Raw genomic sequence first — 15,000 nt, 5'->3', positions numbered from 1 at the left:
AATTGGCAATGCATTTTACTTACTATATTGTGTTTTTTCATTGTTTTGTAATTAATAAACAAAATATGAATCCATAATATTATATTTATCTATCATTTGCATTTCAATATAATATAATACACTGTTAATTTATCACCTTTTATTTTTCTTTAAGCTTTTTGATTAGCATTTTGGGCTTCACGGTTGCAGAGGGGTTAGTGCGTCTGCCTCACAATACGAAGTTCCTGCAGTCCTGGGCTCAAATCCAAGCTCGGGATCTTTCTGTGTGGGGTTTGCATGTTCTCCCCGTGAATGCGTGGGTTCCCTCTGGGTACTCCGGCTTCCTCCCACTTCCAAAGACATGCACCTGGGGATAGGTTGATTGGCAACACTAAATTGGCCCTAGTGTGTGAATGTGAGTGTGAATGTTGTCTGTCTATCTGTGTTGGCCCTGTGATGAGGTGGCGACTTGTCCAGGGTGTACCCCGCCTTCCGCCCGATTGTAGCTGAGATAGGCGCCAGCGCCCCCCGCGACCCCGAAAGGGAATAAGCGGTAGAAAATGGATGGATGGATGGATTAGCATTTTGTCTCTTTATGCTATAATATTAGACATTTTTATGTAAAATATTTGTATTTATTTTCATAATTTTTGCACTTATAATTACCACTTTTTGGTCTCTATTAAAAATTTTAATGTAGCACTAAATCAATTGGTATTGCGTCTCATCCATCAAAACGTATCCATCGTTCCATCAATGTTCTAATGCAAAAAGGGTGACTCGTGTTTTTTCATCATTTTCTTTATCGACAAATTTTAGGATTAATTGACAATTTAGCATTTATTTTTATGCAAACTATTTCTTTTTTTTTTTTTTAGGAAAAATATTTCTTTTTATTTTTCATTTTTAGCATTTTTTCACTTGTTTTTTTTTTTTAATTAAGCAGACTAGTTTTTAGTTTTTTTTAAGCATGTCTGCTGATACATGTGTGATTCACCTGGGTCTTGATGATGTCATCATCCTGGTGGACTTGCAAGACGTAGCCGGAGTTGCAAAAGATGGTGCAACGGTCTCCGTTGTAGAAGTGGCGTCCGGCATTGCTGCACTTGAGCTCTGCATTGCGGATTAAGGGCTCCTGGCAGTCGATGGCTTCGCACGAATAATGGACACAACTGCAAAAGAAAGGGTTTGTGTGGGTCAAAGGGAAAAAAATTATGAAAAAAAAAAAAAAAGATCTAAAGGCCACGTTGGAAAGTTACAACCTACATAAATTTAACGAGTGAAATAACACTGCAAAGCAGGAGTTAAACATGTGAAAAAGCCAAACGACCACATCCATCCATTAATGGCGGCTTTGCATGTCGGATCAATAAACCACATGCAGACAAGAGATGTTTTCTACTGGTGTTGCACAAGGTAAAATGACATCCAGTCATGAGGAGTGACAGGTTGCAATGGCTATCTTTAGTGGACGCCTCAACGCTCAGCACAACTTACTTTACAACATTCAGGGTTCCCTCATAAAAACCCGCACAGAAAGTGTCGACTGGTGGCTGTTCCACAAAGTAAAAAATGTAATCAAAATTTTTATCTCTTTGTCTATTTCTGTTTTACCGCCACTCTTGTAGCCGTAATATTTCTTGTTTAAGTGCTATTCCCTTCAAACGGTTTTATGGCCTGCTTATGCATGCGCCTTATGGACTTGAGGTTTTCATGCCGCCATTACAATCATCGTGTAAGTGCTAATTAAGTAAATTATGTCAAATGAAATCAAAGCCGCCATGAAAATACATACAAAAAAACAACAAAAATAAAAAAAATCCCCTTAAAATGCCCTCCAAAGCAACAAGTGGTGCTATAACCAGTTTGTTTTGGATAATTTATTTTACGTATTTAAAAGAAACAAAACTGATGGCAAAAAAATTAAGAAAAAAGGAGATATGTTGGAATTAAGTTTTGAATCAATTATTATCTGACGAATAAAAAAAATATATTAAAGGAGCTGTGGAGGGAGATGTGGCCAGCATGCTTGCAGGAGCAAAGGTCACCGCCGCTGTCCATGGTGCTGACGGCGAGACACAGCTGGTAGGTGATTAGATTTCACAGGTGGTACGTGTTAATCTAATCATCTGTTGTCTTTAACAGTGAGCGGCCGGGTGCAGGAGGGGGAGGAGTATTGGGAGAGACTGAAAAGTTGAGAACGAACGTTTGTCTGATGAGTTGTGGAAAAAACCTATTAAACCTTTGTCAACTTTGCATCACTTGGCGTATGTATCAGTGGGACCGCAAGCACACGACTTTTACAGGAGCCATATGTAATAGTTTCATGCCAAGTTATCATTAAATGGCCCTAATATGGCAAAAGGCATTAAAAAAATCATGTTCTTTTCGAATACCTCCATAACGGGTAACGGTGGTTCAGCTGGAAAATGCTCATTTCAAAAGTAGATTTTACAGCCCCGAAATCTTGTTAGTGTTTTCATTTCGATGTCCCGCCCTTCACCGTTTGACCAATGAGAAAGTCAGTGAGAGTGTTACATCCAGGTTGGCAGTTAAGCACCGTAATCTTCGTCTAGCTAATGCCACTGGTAAAGTTACTAAACATGTCATTAAATTTACACATCAAGGTACGGGCCGCAAGATAACGTCTCGGGCGGCTTGATTGAGACCCCTGCTATAAAGTAATTTTGATTGGATTACTCGATAAATCAAACCAACTAGTAGATTACTCAATTACTAAAGTAATTGATAGCTATAGCCCTGATTATGCATATGCACAAACAAATATTATAAAAAAACACAACATTTAAATTCATTGAATTAAACAAAATGCCTTACATAGAAGGCGAGAACTCCGCACTGTAGGTAAAAGAGTAACGGTTCTTTTATTTATTTGTTTATTTTTTTTACTGCTTTTGGAACAACAAATGAAACGTCTTCGTGCTTTATTTCCTTGTCGAGTCGGAATTGTCTCGTAATAAATTTTTATTTAACTACCCAAGCAGAGACGTGAATGAAAAACGCCTCCTATGACAGAATCCATAAGGATAGAGTGGTACAAAAACAGCAAACAGCAGCGCGGTGCAACATTTCATAGCTCTCGATGTCGTGAACGACTCGATGGAGGAAAAAAGGGCGGATTTTAGAGTGTGACAGGAAATTTATGTTTGAGGGAGTTAGCATTGAGTTGGAGCCACCTGAAGGGATGACGTGGGAATGGACAGGGCAAATGGCGAGAAGGAAAAGATAGGTATAGACGGGGGTTTTTTTTGGTTGTCTTTTTGTCCTATAGACCAGTGGTCTCCAAACTTTTTGTATCCACGGACCGGTCAACGCTTAATAAATCGTCCCGCGGCCCGGGGGTGGGTGGGGGTGTGGTGGGGGATATCCTTTTTTTTTTCTTTGTCATAAAAAAGGGACGTTTTTGTCATGATAAAGGGGGGTTTTTGTGGTTGGTGCACTAATTCAGGGACGGTGTGGCGCAGTGGGAGAGTGGCCGTACGGAACCCGAAGGTCCCTGGTTCAAATCCCACCTAGTACCAACCTCGTCACGTCCGTTGTGTCCTGAGCAAGACACTTCACCCTTGCTCCTGATGGGTGCTGGTTAGCGCCTTGCATGGCAGCTCCCTCCATCAGTGTGAGAATGTGTGTGTGAATGGGTAAATGTGGAAGTAGTGTCAAAGCGCTTTGAGTACCTTGAAGGTAGAAAAGCGCTATACAAGTACAACCCATTTAATTGTAAGTGTATATTGTGTTTTTTATGTTGATTTAATAAAAAAAAATATATAATAATATTTTTTATTTATTTATTTATTTATTTATTTTTAATGAAAATTAAGAAAACAATTATTCTGCGGCCCGGTACCAATCGGGCCACGACCCGGTGGTTGGGGACCACTGCTATAGACGTTTAAAGTCAGAATTCGGGAAACAGGACCAAATATCTGAAGGGATATATGCTACAAAAGTGTCATCAAGAAATTTTGGCAAAATTTGCAAGATTTCCAACAGGTAAACATGAGTGATGGGAATCTTACAACAACTCACGATTCAACAATTTAACAATCTAATTCAGAATGTATTCTCCATTGAACACGATTATTGATCCAAACTGGTGTTGTTCCGATACCAATATTTTGGTACCGGTACCAAAATTATTTTGATACTTTTCGGTAAGACTACCGGTACTTTTCAGTAATTATCTAAATAAAGGGGACCACAATAAATAGCATTATGGGCAATTTTTGAACAAAAAAATCTTAGGGTACATTCCCATGTCTAGTATTAAAAGATTACAGTTGGTACAAAATGCGGCTGCTAGACTTTTGACAAGAACAAGAAAGTTTGATAATATCACGCCTGTACTGGCTCACCTGCACTGGCTTCCTGTGCACTTAAGATGTGACTTTAAGGTTTTACTAATTACGTATAAAATACTACACGGTCTAGCTCCATCCTATCTTGCCGATTGTATTGTACCATATGTCCCGGCAAGAAACCTGCGTTCAAAAGACTCCGGCTTATTAGTGATTCCTAAAGCCCCAAAAAAAGTCTGCGGGCTATAGAGCGTTTTCCGGTCGGGCTCCAGTACTCTGGAATGCCCTCCCGGTAACAGTTCAAGATGCTACCTCAGTAGAAGCATCTAAGTCTCACCTTAAAACTAATTTGTATACTCTAGCCTTTAAATAGACCTCCTTTTTAGACCAGTTGATCTGCCGCTTCTTTTCTTTTTCTCCTCTGTCCCCCCCCTCCCTTGTGGAGGGGGTCCGATCCGATGACAATGAATGAAGTACTGGCTGTCCAGAGTCGAGACCCAGGATGGACCGCTCGCCTGTGTATCGGTTGGGGACATCTCTACGCTCCTGACCCGACTCCGCTTGGGATGGTTTACTGTGGGCGGGACTCTCGTTGCTGTCTTGGATCCGCTTTGAACTGAACTCTTGCGGCTGTGTTGGAGCCACTATGGATTGAACTTTCACAGTATCATGTTAGACCCGCTCGACATCCATTGCTTTCGGTCCCCTAGAGGGGTGGGGGGGGTTGCCCACATATGAGGTCCTCTCCAAGGTTCTCATAGTCATCATTGTCAATGGCGTCCCACTGGGTGTGAGTTCTTCTTGCCCTTATGTGGGTTCTTCCGAGGATGTTGTAGTCGTAGTGGTTTGTACAGTCCTTTGAGACATTTGTGATTTAGGGCTATATAAATAAACATTGATTGATTGATTGACATTAAACATATGTTTCTTTCTGCAAGTTTGCCCTTAAATAAAATAGTGAACATACAAGACAACGTAATTTTTATTAGTAAGTAAACAAACAAAGGCTCCTAATTTAGCTGCTGACATATGCAGTAACATATTGTGTCATTTTCCATTCTATTATTTTGTCCAAATTATTAAGGACAAGCAGTAGAAAATCAATTATTAATCTACTTGTTCATTTACTGTTAATATCTGCTTACTTTCTCTTTCAACATGTTCGATCTACACGTACGTTAAAATATAATAATCACTTATTCTTCTGTTGTTTAATATTTTACATTAGTTTTGGATGATACCACAAATTTAGGTATCAATCCTATACCAGGTAGTTACTGGATCATACATTGGTCATATTCAAAGTCCTCATGTGTCCAGGGTCATATTTCCTGAATTTTAAAACATAATATACATTTTAAAAAAAATTAAAGAAGATTTTGTGATGCCAAAAACTATGACTAAATATGCTACTGTACTTGGTATCATCACAGTGGATGTCAGGTGTCGATCCACCGATGCCGTTTGTTTACATTTTGATGCCGGTGAGCTACGGTGTGTAGTGAAGCATGTTTAGCTATTCCTCGTCCTGCAGGGATGATACTTGTGAGAAACTTACTTTATTTGTTGCCATGGAGACCAGGATTGGTGATTTCGAAGTAGCTAAAAGACTGCTGACTTGGGCTGGACTTTAGCTAGCTAACTAGCCATGTTTTTAAGCACCTCTTCCTGAGGGTTAGGTTTCAGTGTTATAAGTTCACCTTTATTGTTAGTTTTTAAGCCCAAATGCGTCCGTTCGCCCTTTTCTGTCTACATACTGTGTCTGCTTGTAAGTATTCCGTGATTGTGCGCTGCCGAACATGCTCATCTGCGGGCAGGAAGGTGGGTGGCGGACTGATACTTTTCAGAGGCGGTATAGTACCGAATATGTTTCATTAGTATGGCGCTTCTATACTAATACCGGTATACCATACAACCTTGCAAAATATTATTTGGTGTATTAGTCCCTCCAGGATTTCGGTGGCTTTTTTGGGGGATTGTCACCGCCTAAAATTAATGAATTTGGGGCAGCTTTTTCACACAGTTTGCGGCAAAATTTGCAATATTTTGAAGCTTGTTTTATTTTAGTAACATTGAATCAACATGTGATTTTATGAATTTGTCATCAATGTTTTAAATTGTTCCTTTTAAATTCCACCTAAAAACTAATTTGAACAAATACTGTATTGATGTTTTACTCACTTTATACCGCACAAATGTAAAAGTAGCCACAAGATGGCAGTAAAAGGACCTACTTAGAGCTCATTGTTAAATTACTATTGTATTTTTTGGACTACCATATTTCCTATAGTATGCACCTGCCTCGATTTACTGCCGGGTCAAACTCGTGAAGTCACGAGTGACACTTCCCCTGTCATCATTTTCAAAATGGAGGAGGCTGATTTCAATACCGGTAATTTGAAATCGCATAAAGGGAAGAAGATTAAGAGCTATTCAGTAGGATTTAAAGTCCAAGCTTACATCACACTCAAATTTTTACTGCATACCTTTGGTCAGTGCCGGAGTGAGAAGAGGTATAAAATAATTAGCGCATGCTTACTTTTACCGCATGCCTTTGGTAAGCGCAGGAGTGAGAAGGGGTTTTAAATTAATTAGCGCCCCGGCGGCAATTCAAGGAAGTACGGTAGTTTCAATTCTACAAATTCCTAAGTAAAGGCGTTATTGAGTCTGTTTAGCTGATTAGAGAGCTAGCTTCTGCAGCTAATAGGCTGTGTGAAGGGCACCGTTTGGAAACAATGAGTAAATAAGTAATTAAAAATGTATATATCTGGAAAAAAAATATCTAAAATGTGGGTGCAGTTTATATCCTGGTGCGCTCTATAGTCCGGAAAATATGTTACATCATTAAAAAGAAAGCCATTTTTTAGCGTCTAGTGAAGTGAATTATATTTATATAGCGCTTTTCTCGATTGACTCAAAGCGCTTTACATAGAGAAACCCAATATCTAAGTTACATTTAAACCAGTGTGGGTGGCACTGGGAGCAGGTGGGTAAAGTGTCTTGCCCAAGGACACAACGGCAGTGACTAGGTTGGCGGAAGCGGGAATTGAACCTGCAACCCTCAAGTTGATGGCACGGCCACTCTACCTACCGAGCTATGCCGCCCTATAGGGTGATTAAATGATGAGTTCTGAGCAAATGTTGAGTAAATAGCCGCCTGAAATCCGTTGAAAGTGTCATTGGCACTTGACAAAAACCACAAACAGCTCCATCGCCGGCCGCAGACCCTTGTCAACAAGCTTCCTGTGTTGGTCGTGATGTTTGTTCCCATTATTCTCTGCAGCAGAACGCTGGCATGCATGACAGCGATGTGCCAATTGAGTAAAACTGTGACTTATTGTATGTGTGTGTCTGCGGTCAGATGTCGTGTTATTTGTAGAAAAGTGACTTTTTTTTTTTTATTCATAAGGTACCCAGAGTCAGAATGGGCATTTTTTTTTTTTATGGCATTATGCATTTTATTGCGTCTCATTTGGTGGTCCAATAAACAAGTTGGGGAAATGACATCAGTAATTGTGTCGCTGGTGTTTGACTTTTGATTTAAATACTGCCTTGGCTAAACCGCAAGTTGGCTACGTTAAAAAAAAAAAAAAAAGTGTGTAAATAAATGTGGATGTATTTTCAATTTGATCAGGCATACCAACAGGGTCAGAACAAAACAAACTTGTTTTTATTGGTGATATTTTTGTTATTTTATTCAAATATGATGTACATACAAAACATATAAATATAATTGATATATTTTAATCATGGCAGTATAGTCATTGTAATTATGTGTGATATTTTATTCATCAGAAATTCTACTACACACTGTACCTTTGCAGCAATTTGAATGAAATATGCTGCATATTTAAAATGTAGAGTATAAAATTATGTGTTTTATTAGTATAGATGTATAGGTAATTAATATTATTTAATTTATTACATTTTATTTTTCTTTAATAACAATTCTAGTCACTTTGCACGATTTTTTTTTTTTTGCATATTTAATCAAATATGCTGTGAAAATCTAAAAAAATTGAAAAAATCTAACATTTTAGTGTTATTATATACCGTAACATAATAATTCTTATTATTGTTTATTCATGAATTAAGTAATAATTTTTCATTTACAGCAATTGCAGTCATTTCAGTACATATTTGTTGCTGAATAAACACATTATATGAATTTTCAATAAATATGTATCATATATATTTTTTTATTTGACAATATCTTGAGCAATCCCAGTCATTTCAATACATAGTGCTTTTAAAAAATAGTTTCTTAGTAGTACTGGTAAATAAACATGCTGTGGAAATAGAAACTACAAATAAAAATACATCAATTTATACGAATACAAACATTTATTTGTATTATCATACTGTATACATTACATTTGTAATTTCATTGTTTTCAGTATACGTTCTTGTCAGCATTTATACTTCAATTTTTGATGTTGATATATATATATATATATATATATATATATATATATATATATATATATATATATATATATGTATGTGTGTGTGTGTGTGTGGGGGGGGAAATCACCAGGAGATGATTGAGGGAACCCCTCATGAAACAGTTCTGTAGAGATGAAGTAGTCTTGTGATTTTTCCCACACATATATATTGTGCTCTACCACGGTATCGAGCACTATTCTCTGGATAATCCAATCAAGACATATATACATATATATATATATATATATATATATATATATATATATATATATATATATATATACACACTACACACAAAATTAGTCAAAATACATACATTCATACATACATATACATATATATATATATATATATATATATATATATATATATATATATATATATATATGTATATATATATATATATATATATATATATATATATATATATATATATATATATATATATATATATATATATATGGGACGGCGTGGCGCAGTGGCAGAGTGGCCGTGTGCAACCCAAGGGGCTCTGGTTCAAATCCCACCTAGTACCAACCTCGTCACGTCCGTTGTGTCCTGAGCAAGACACTTCACCCTTGCTCCTGATGGGTGCTGGTTGGCGCCTTGCATGGCAGCTCCCTCCATCAGTGTGTGAATGTGTGTGTGAATGGGTAAATGTGGAAGTAGTGTCAAAAGCGCTTTGAGTACATTGAAGGTAGAAAAGCGCTATACAAGTACAACCCATTTATTTATTTATTTTATATATATATATATATATATATATATATATTGTATATGTTTAAAAAAAATACATAAAGTACATCTGAATTGATGTCTAAAGGCATAAAAAATATATATGTATATATTAAAATGACCGGATTTGACCTGAAAAATTAAATAAATAAATAAAATACAACACATCAAATCAGATGTACTGTATTTTGACTAACGTTGTCAAAATTTGTGTTTGTATCACTACATTCATATATTAACTTTATTTTAGGCCATTCCAGTTATTTCAGTGTAGAGTATAGTATTTTTGAAAGGTGGAATTAGGACATCTGCTTTGTTGGACAAAATCTTTCTGGTCAGAGGGAATTTGTCAGTCGGGAATGTTTAAATAAACTATGGAGTGAACACACACATTGTTCAGCAGATTCACAAATTGATTTGGGAATAAATGAAGCATGACTGATTCCTACCGTATGGCAGGCTATTAATTAGTATAAACAGATTTTTTTTTTATAAATTGGGGAAATTAATCGTAGTAAATTATAGTGGTAATAATAGCATAATGGCATAATTTTTCTGTTTATACTTCCACTTTATGTGTGAAACCGTAGCATATTTAGTTTCCTCACCTCTGGCCTGTGGGGTTGTAGATTTCATTGCTCTGGCACCCGCTGATAGTGATGGGGTCGAAGGACTGGAAGGATCGCAGCCCAACCCCGGAGATGGCGACGAGGCGAGAGGCGAACATGACCAGGATGGTCTTGGTGTGATAGAAGGCCACCGACAGGTCATGGCTGACTGGAATCACCAATGGGTTGGTACGGCAGCTCAGTCGCCACTCGCCTGTAAAGACAACACATTAAAACCTTTCAAAGGGATTCATCCAAACAGATCATCAATAGCAGTTCAGTCCAGGATAAAAGTGACCAGCGAGAGGTTCCGGACAACCTCCACCAAGGCTTGGACATGTGTTAGATGTGGGATTCAAAAAGGAACCAGAGTACTTATAGGCAGGCTTTGCTGCAATTCTTAAAATAAAACCTGGAGATCTGCCAAACACAGGTGTCAAACTCCCTGTCCGCATACCCGATTTCGCCATTTGAAAATCAAACTGCATCCGGCCTGCATGGCGAATTTCAGTAAATAAGAACACCAGATATCTTCAGAGACACCACCACATATATTTTCGTACGTATACACCTCACCGTACTTTTTCCTACGCTTTTACCCCATGGCTTATAAAACTGTGCGGCAAAATTTATGGGATTTCTCTTAACGGGCACAATGGTTTTGTCCTCAACAAATAGTTTTCATAAAACACCGACATAGACACTGAAAAGGTGTGTTATTGTTGTGCAACGGCGGTATCTTTTGGAAGAGTACTGGCTGTCCAGAGTCGAGACCCAGGACGGACCGCTCGCCTGTATCGGTTGGGGACATCTCTACGCTGCTGATCCGCCTCCGCTTGAGATGGTTTCCTGTGGACGGGACTCTCGCTGCTGTCTTGGATCCGCTTGAACTGAACTCTCGCGGCTGTGTTGGAGCCACTATGGATTGAACTTTCACAGTATCATGTTAGACCCGCTCGACATCCATTGCTTTCGGTCCCCTAGAGCGGGGGGGGGTTGCCCACTTCTGAGGTCCTCTCCAAGGTTTCTCATAGTCAGCATTGTCACTGGCGCCCCACTGGATGTGAATTCTCCCTGCCCACTGGGTGTGAGTTTTCCTTGCCCTTTTGTGGGTTCTTCCGAGGATGTTGTAGTCGTAATGATTTGTGCAGTCCTTTGAGACATTTGTGATTTGGGGCTATATAAATAAACATTGATTGATTGATTGATTGATTGAAGAGTTCGCTCACCGCAGGTGCTGCGGGTTGAAAATTTACTTCCTGTTTCCTGCCCTAAAATGGAAGTACATCCCGTTTTGTCTACTATTCGTTTATAGCCCATGTGTCAAAGTCAAGGTCCCTTGACTTGAATGAATTATCTATGGCCCCCGGGATGATAGTTGATTAACTTAGAACCGGCACGCAGGCCACAGCTGCGTGCTGCTGTTTGGCACGCGCCAATACTCCATCTGTGTTGGCGCTAAGAATTTTCCAAATGGGGTCCCAGGGACCCCATTAAGTCATAAAAATGGGGTCCAACAGTACTTTTTGGGGTTCACACTATTTTGTAAGCGTTTTAAAAACAAATGATAAGTGTATGCATTATCCTGTTATATCTCACATTCTAAATGGGGTCCAAGAGTACTTTTTTGGGGTCACACTTTTTTGTAAGCGTTTTAAAAACAAATGAAAAATGTATGCACGATCCTGTTATATCTCACATTCTATATTGTGTTTTGCAAAAAGGTTGTCATAAACGTCACTTCATTCATTAGAAATAATACAAAACTAAACACATTTGAATGCATTTGTAAATGTATTCAGTTATAAACATTCATTTACTTTCTTCTTTCCTTCATGGATCTAAACTTTACCGCTGCCAGTATTTTTTTTTTCTATATTTATATTGTAATATTTTCAGAATGTGTTTGTTCAACTTTTGGCCAAAATAGGACAAATCAAACAATCTAAGTTGTCTTAATTTTTTTAGTTTTAATGACATGATTTTAATTGTCCGGCCCCTTGTGTGCACAGATTTTCCTCCATGCGGCCCCTGAGCTTAAATGAGTTCGGCACCCCTGGTCTGTAGCGTTTCTGCTCGAAAGGAGTCCCCATTCATAACTCCAAGCCACGTTTGTAAGTTTTACAATATAACTAAAACATTTCATACTTACTAAACAGTTCCATTTGTAGGAGTGTTTTCATGCATATTTGTACATGCTATCCTAACGTAATCAATCTAGCGTCGTTAGCATTAGCAAATATGCTAACACATTTACCTGTGTTAGTATTATTAACTTATGAAAAAAGCATTATTTTTGTGCAGTTTTGTAAATCCACTAAAATGCTGTCATGGAGTTAAATGAGCCTCGTTATGGTCCGGTGTGGCTAATATATATGAAAATATTTATTTCATCTCAAATTTGGTGGGTGCGGCTTGAATACTGGTGCGCTCTATAGTCCTGAAAGTCCGGTATATATTACTCAGTGGTGTGCCGTCAAACGCAAAAGCAAGGCCTTCTTTGCTGGCCTAACATAACCAGAAAACATGACCATAATTAAAGACAAAAGTAATTTTATATTTACTTTCCTTAAATATCTAAAAGTATTCATATTCTCCTCATGTCATAGTATGCTCCTTCCAGCTAGCTAGCTTATGTTGCCATGCTGTACCAAATCTGCTCGAAGCCTTCAGAATCAACAATGCGGGCGTCACTGTAAGTGAACTGGCACATACAGTTGATAGACAGTTGCAATAGCCAATCAGATCATGAGTTGGTGTCAGTAAGGCCTTCTAGATGGCCTAAGGCAGATATATAGTGATGTTATGAGCTAGGTAACACAAGAACTCCATTACCCAGCATGCCACAGTAGCTAGCAGCAGGACTTTTTTGATGAGCAACTAGTGGAGAAAACTTTAACAACTCAGCCAACACGCCTCGTCTGCATCTTTTATGATTAGACAATACAACATATATTTGCAAGGCCAATTTCAAGAAGGATATTTAAAGAACTACTGAAATGAGATGTTCTTATTCAAACGGGGATAGCAGGTCCATTCTATGTGTCATACTTGATCATTTCGCGATATTGCCATATTTTTGCTGAAAGGATTTAGCAGAGAACATCGGCGATAAAGTTCGCAACTTTTGGTCGCCAATAAGAAAGCCTTGCCTTTACCGGAAGTAGCAGACGATGTGCGCGTGACGTCACCGATGTGAGGGCTCCTCACATCCTCACATTGTTTACGATCATTGCCTCCAGCAGCAAGAGCTATTTGGACCGAGAAAGCGACAATTTCCCCATTAGTTTGAGCGAGTATGAAAGATTTGTGGATGAGGAAATTTAGAATGAAGGACTAGAAAAAAAAAGTTAAAAAAAAAAAGTAAACAATAAAAAAAGCGATTGTAGTGGGAGCAATTCAGATGCTATTAGACACATTTACTAGGATAATTCTGGAGAATCCCTTATCTGCCTATTGTTTTGCTAGTGTTTTAGTGAGATTAAATAATACCTGAAAGTCGGAGGAGTGTGGCCACAGGTGTGTTGATCGCGAGCGTATCTGAGGGAAGTCATGCAGCTGCAGCAGGACGGAAGCTCCGCTGATGTCTCCGGTAAGAGCCGACTCATTACCACAATTTTCTCACCAAAAACTGCCGGTTGACATGTGGTCGGGATCCATGTTCGCTTGACCGCTCTGATCCATAGTAAAGCTTCGCCTTTGGGAATTTTAAACAAGGAAACACCGGCTGTGTTTGTGTGGCTAAAGGCTAAAAGCTTTCCACCTCCCTCTTTCTACTTTGACTTCTCCGTTATTAGTTGAACAAATTGCAAAAGATTCAGCAACACAGATGTCCAGAATACTGTGTAATTATGCGATTAAAGCAGACTACTTATAGCTTGGATCGGGCTGGAAAAATATGTCCGCTACAACCCGAGACGTCAAACGCACGTGTTATCATACCGCAACGTTTTCAACAGGAAACTTCGCGGGAAATTTAAAATTGCAATTTAGTAAACTAAAAAGGCCGTATTAGCATGTGTTGCAATGTTAATATTTCATCATTGATATATAAACTATCAGACTGCATGGTCGGTAGTAGTGGGTTTCAGTAGGCCTTTAAAGAGAAACTACATCTTGTGAGACCACGTCGGCCAACCCCGTAAGCTCAAATGGTTTCTACAGATTGTGAGTTCAGATATGTTATTTCTTTATTTTTTAACGTTTGGCCAAGTGGTTAGAGTGTCCGCCCTGTAGGTCATGAGTCGTGGGTTCAAACCCCGGCCGAGTAATACCAAAGACTATAAAAATGGGACCCATTACCTCTCTTCTTGGCACTCAGCATCAAGGGTTGGAATTGGGGGTTAAATCACCAAAAATGATTCCCGGGCGCGACCACTGCTGCTGCTCACTGCTCCCCTCACGTCCAAGGGGGTGATCAAAGGTGATTAGGTTGTGAGTTCAAACCCTGACCGAGTCGTACCAAAGACTATAAAAATGGGACCCATTACCTCCCTGCTTGGCATTCAGCATCAAGGGTTGGAATTGGGGGTTAAATCACCAAAAATCATTCCCGGGCGCGACCACTGCTGCTGCTCACTGCTCCCCTCACGTCCAAGGGGGTGATCAAAGGTGATTAGGTTGTGAGTTCAAACCCTGACCGAGTCGTACCAAAGACTATAAAAATGGGACCCATTACCTCCCTGCTTGGCATTCAGCATCAAGGGTTGGAATTGGGGGTTAAATCACCAAAAATGATTCCCGGGCACGACCACTGCTGCTGCTCACTGCTCCCCTCAGCTCCCAGGGGGTGATCAAGTTTGATCAATGCAGAAAATAATTTCGCTACACCTAGTGTTAGTGTGACAATCATGCGTACTTTAACTTTTTAATATGTTTTTTGCATTTTTTATTTTTACAGTACCACATAAGTTATG

General features: G+C 38.9%; 1 protein-coding gene across 1 annotated transcript in view; it reads right to left on the bottom strand.

Moving 5' to 3' along the window:
* The window catches only part of pappaa (pregnancy-associated plasma protein A, pappalysin 1a), a 295,025-nt gene that overhangs the window by 85,334 nt on the left and 194,691 nt on the right, over positions 1-15,000 (bottom strand). Inside the window, exons 13-14 of the mRNA XM_061876405.1 lie at positions 10,085-10,298; positions 977-1,151 (exon numbers count right to left, since the gene is read on the bottom strand). Of these exons, the coding sequence (XP_061732389.1) occupies positions 977-1,151; positions 10,085-10,298 (389 nt within the window). The remainder of the gene's footprint in view (positions 1-976; positions 1,152-10,084; positions 10,299-15,000) is intronic.

Source organism: Nerophis ophidion, linkage group LG17 (genome assembly GCF_033978795.1).
Source record: "Nerophis ophidion isolate RoL-2023_Sa linkage group LG17, RoL_Noph_v1.0, whole genome shotgun sequence".
NCBI classification, from domain to species: domain Eukaryota; kingdom Metazoa; phylum Chordata; class Actinopteri; order Syngnathiformes; family Syngnathidae; genus Nerophis; species Nerophis ophidion.
This window is presented reverse-complemented; position numbering and strand designations above follow the sequence as displayed.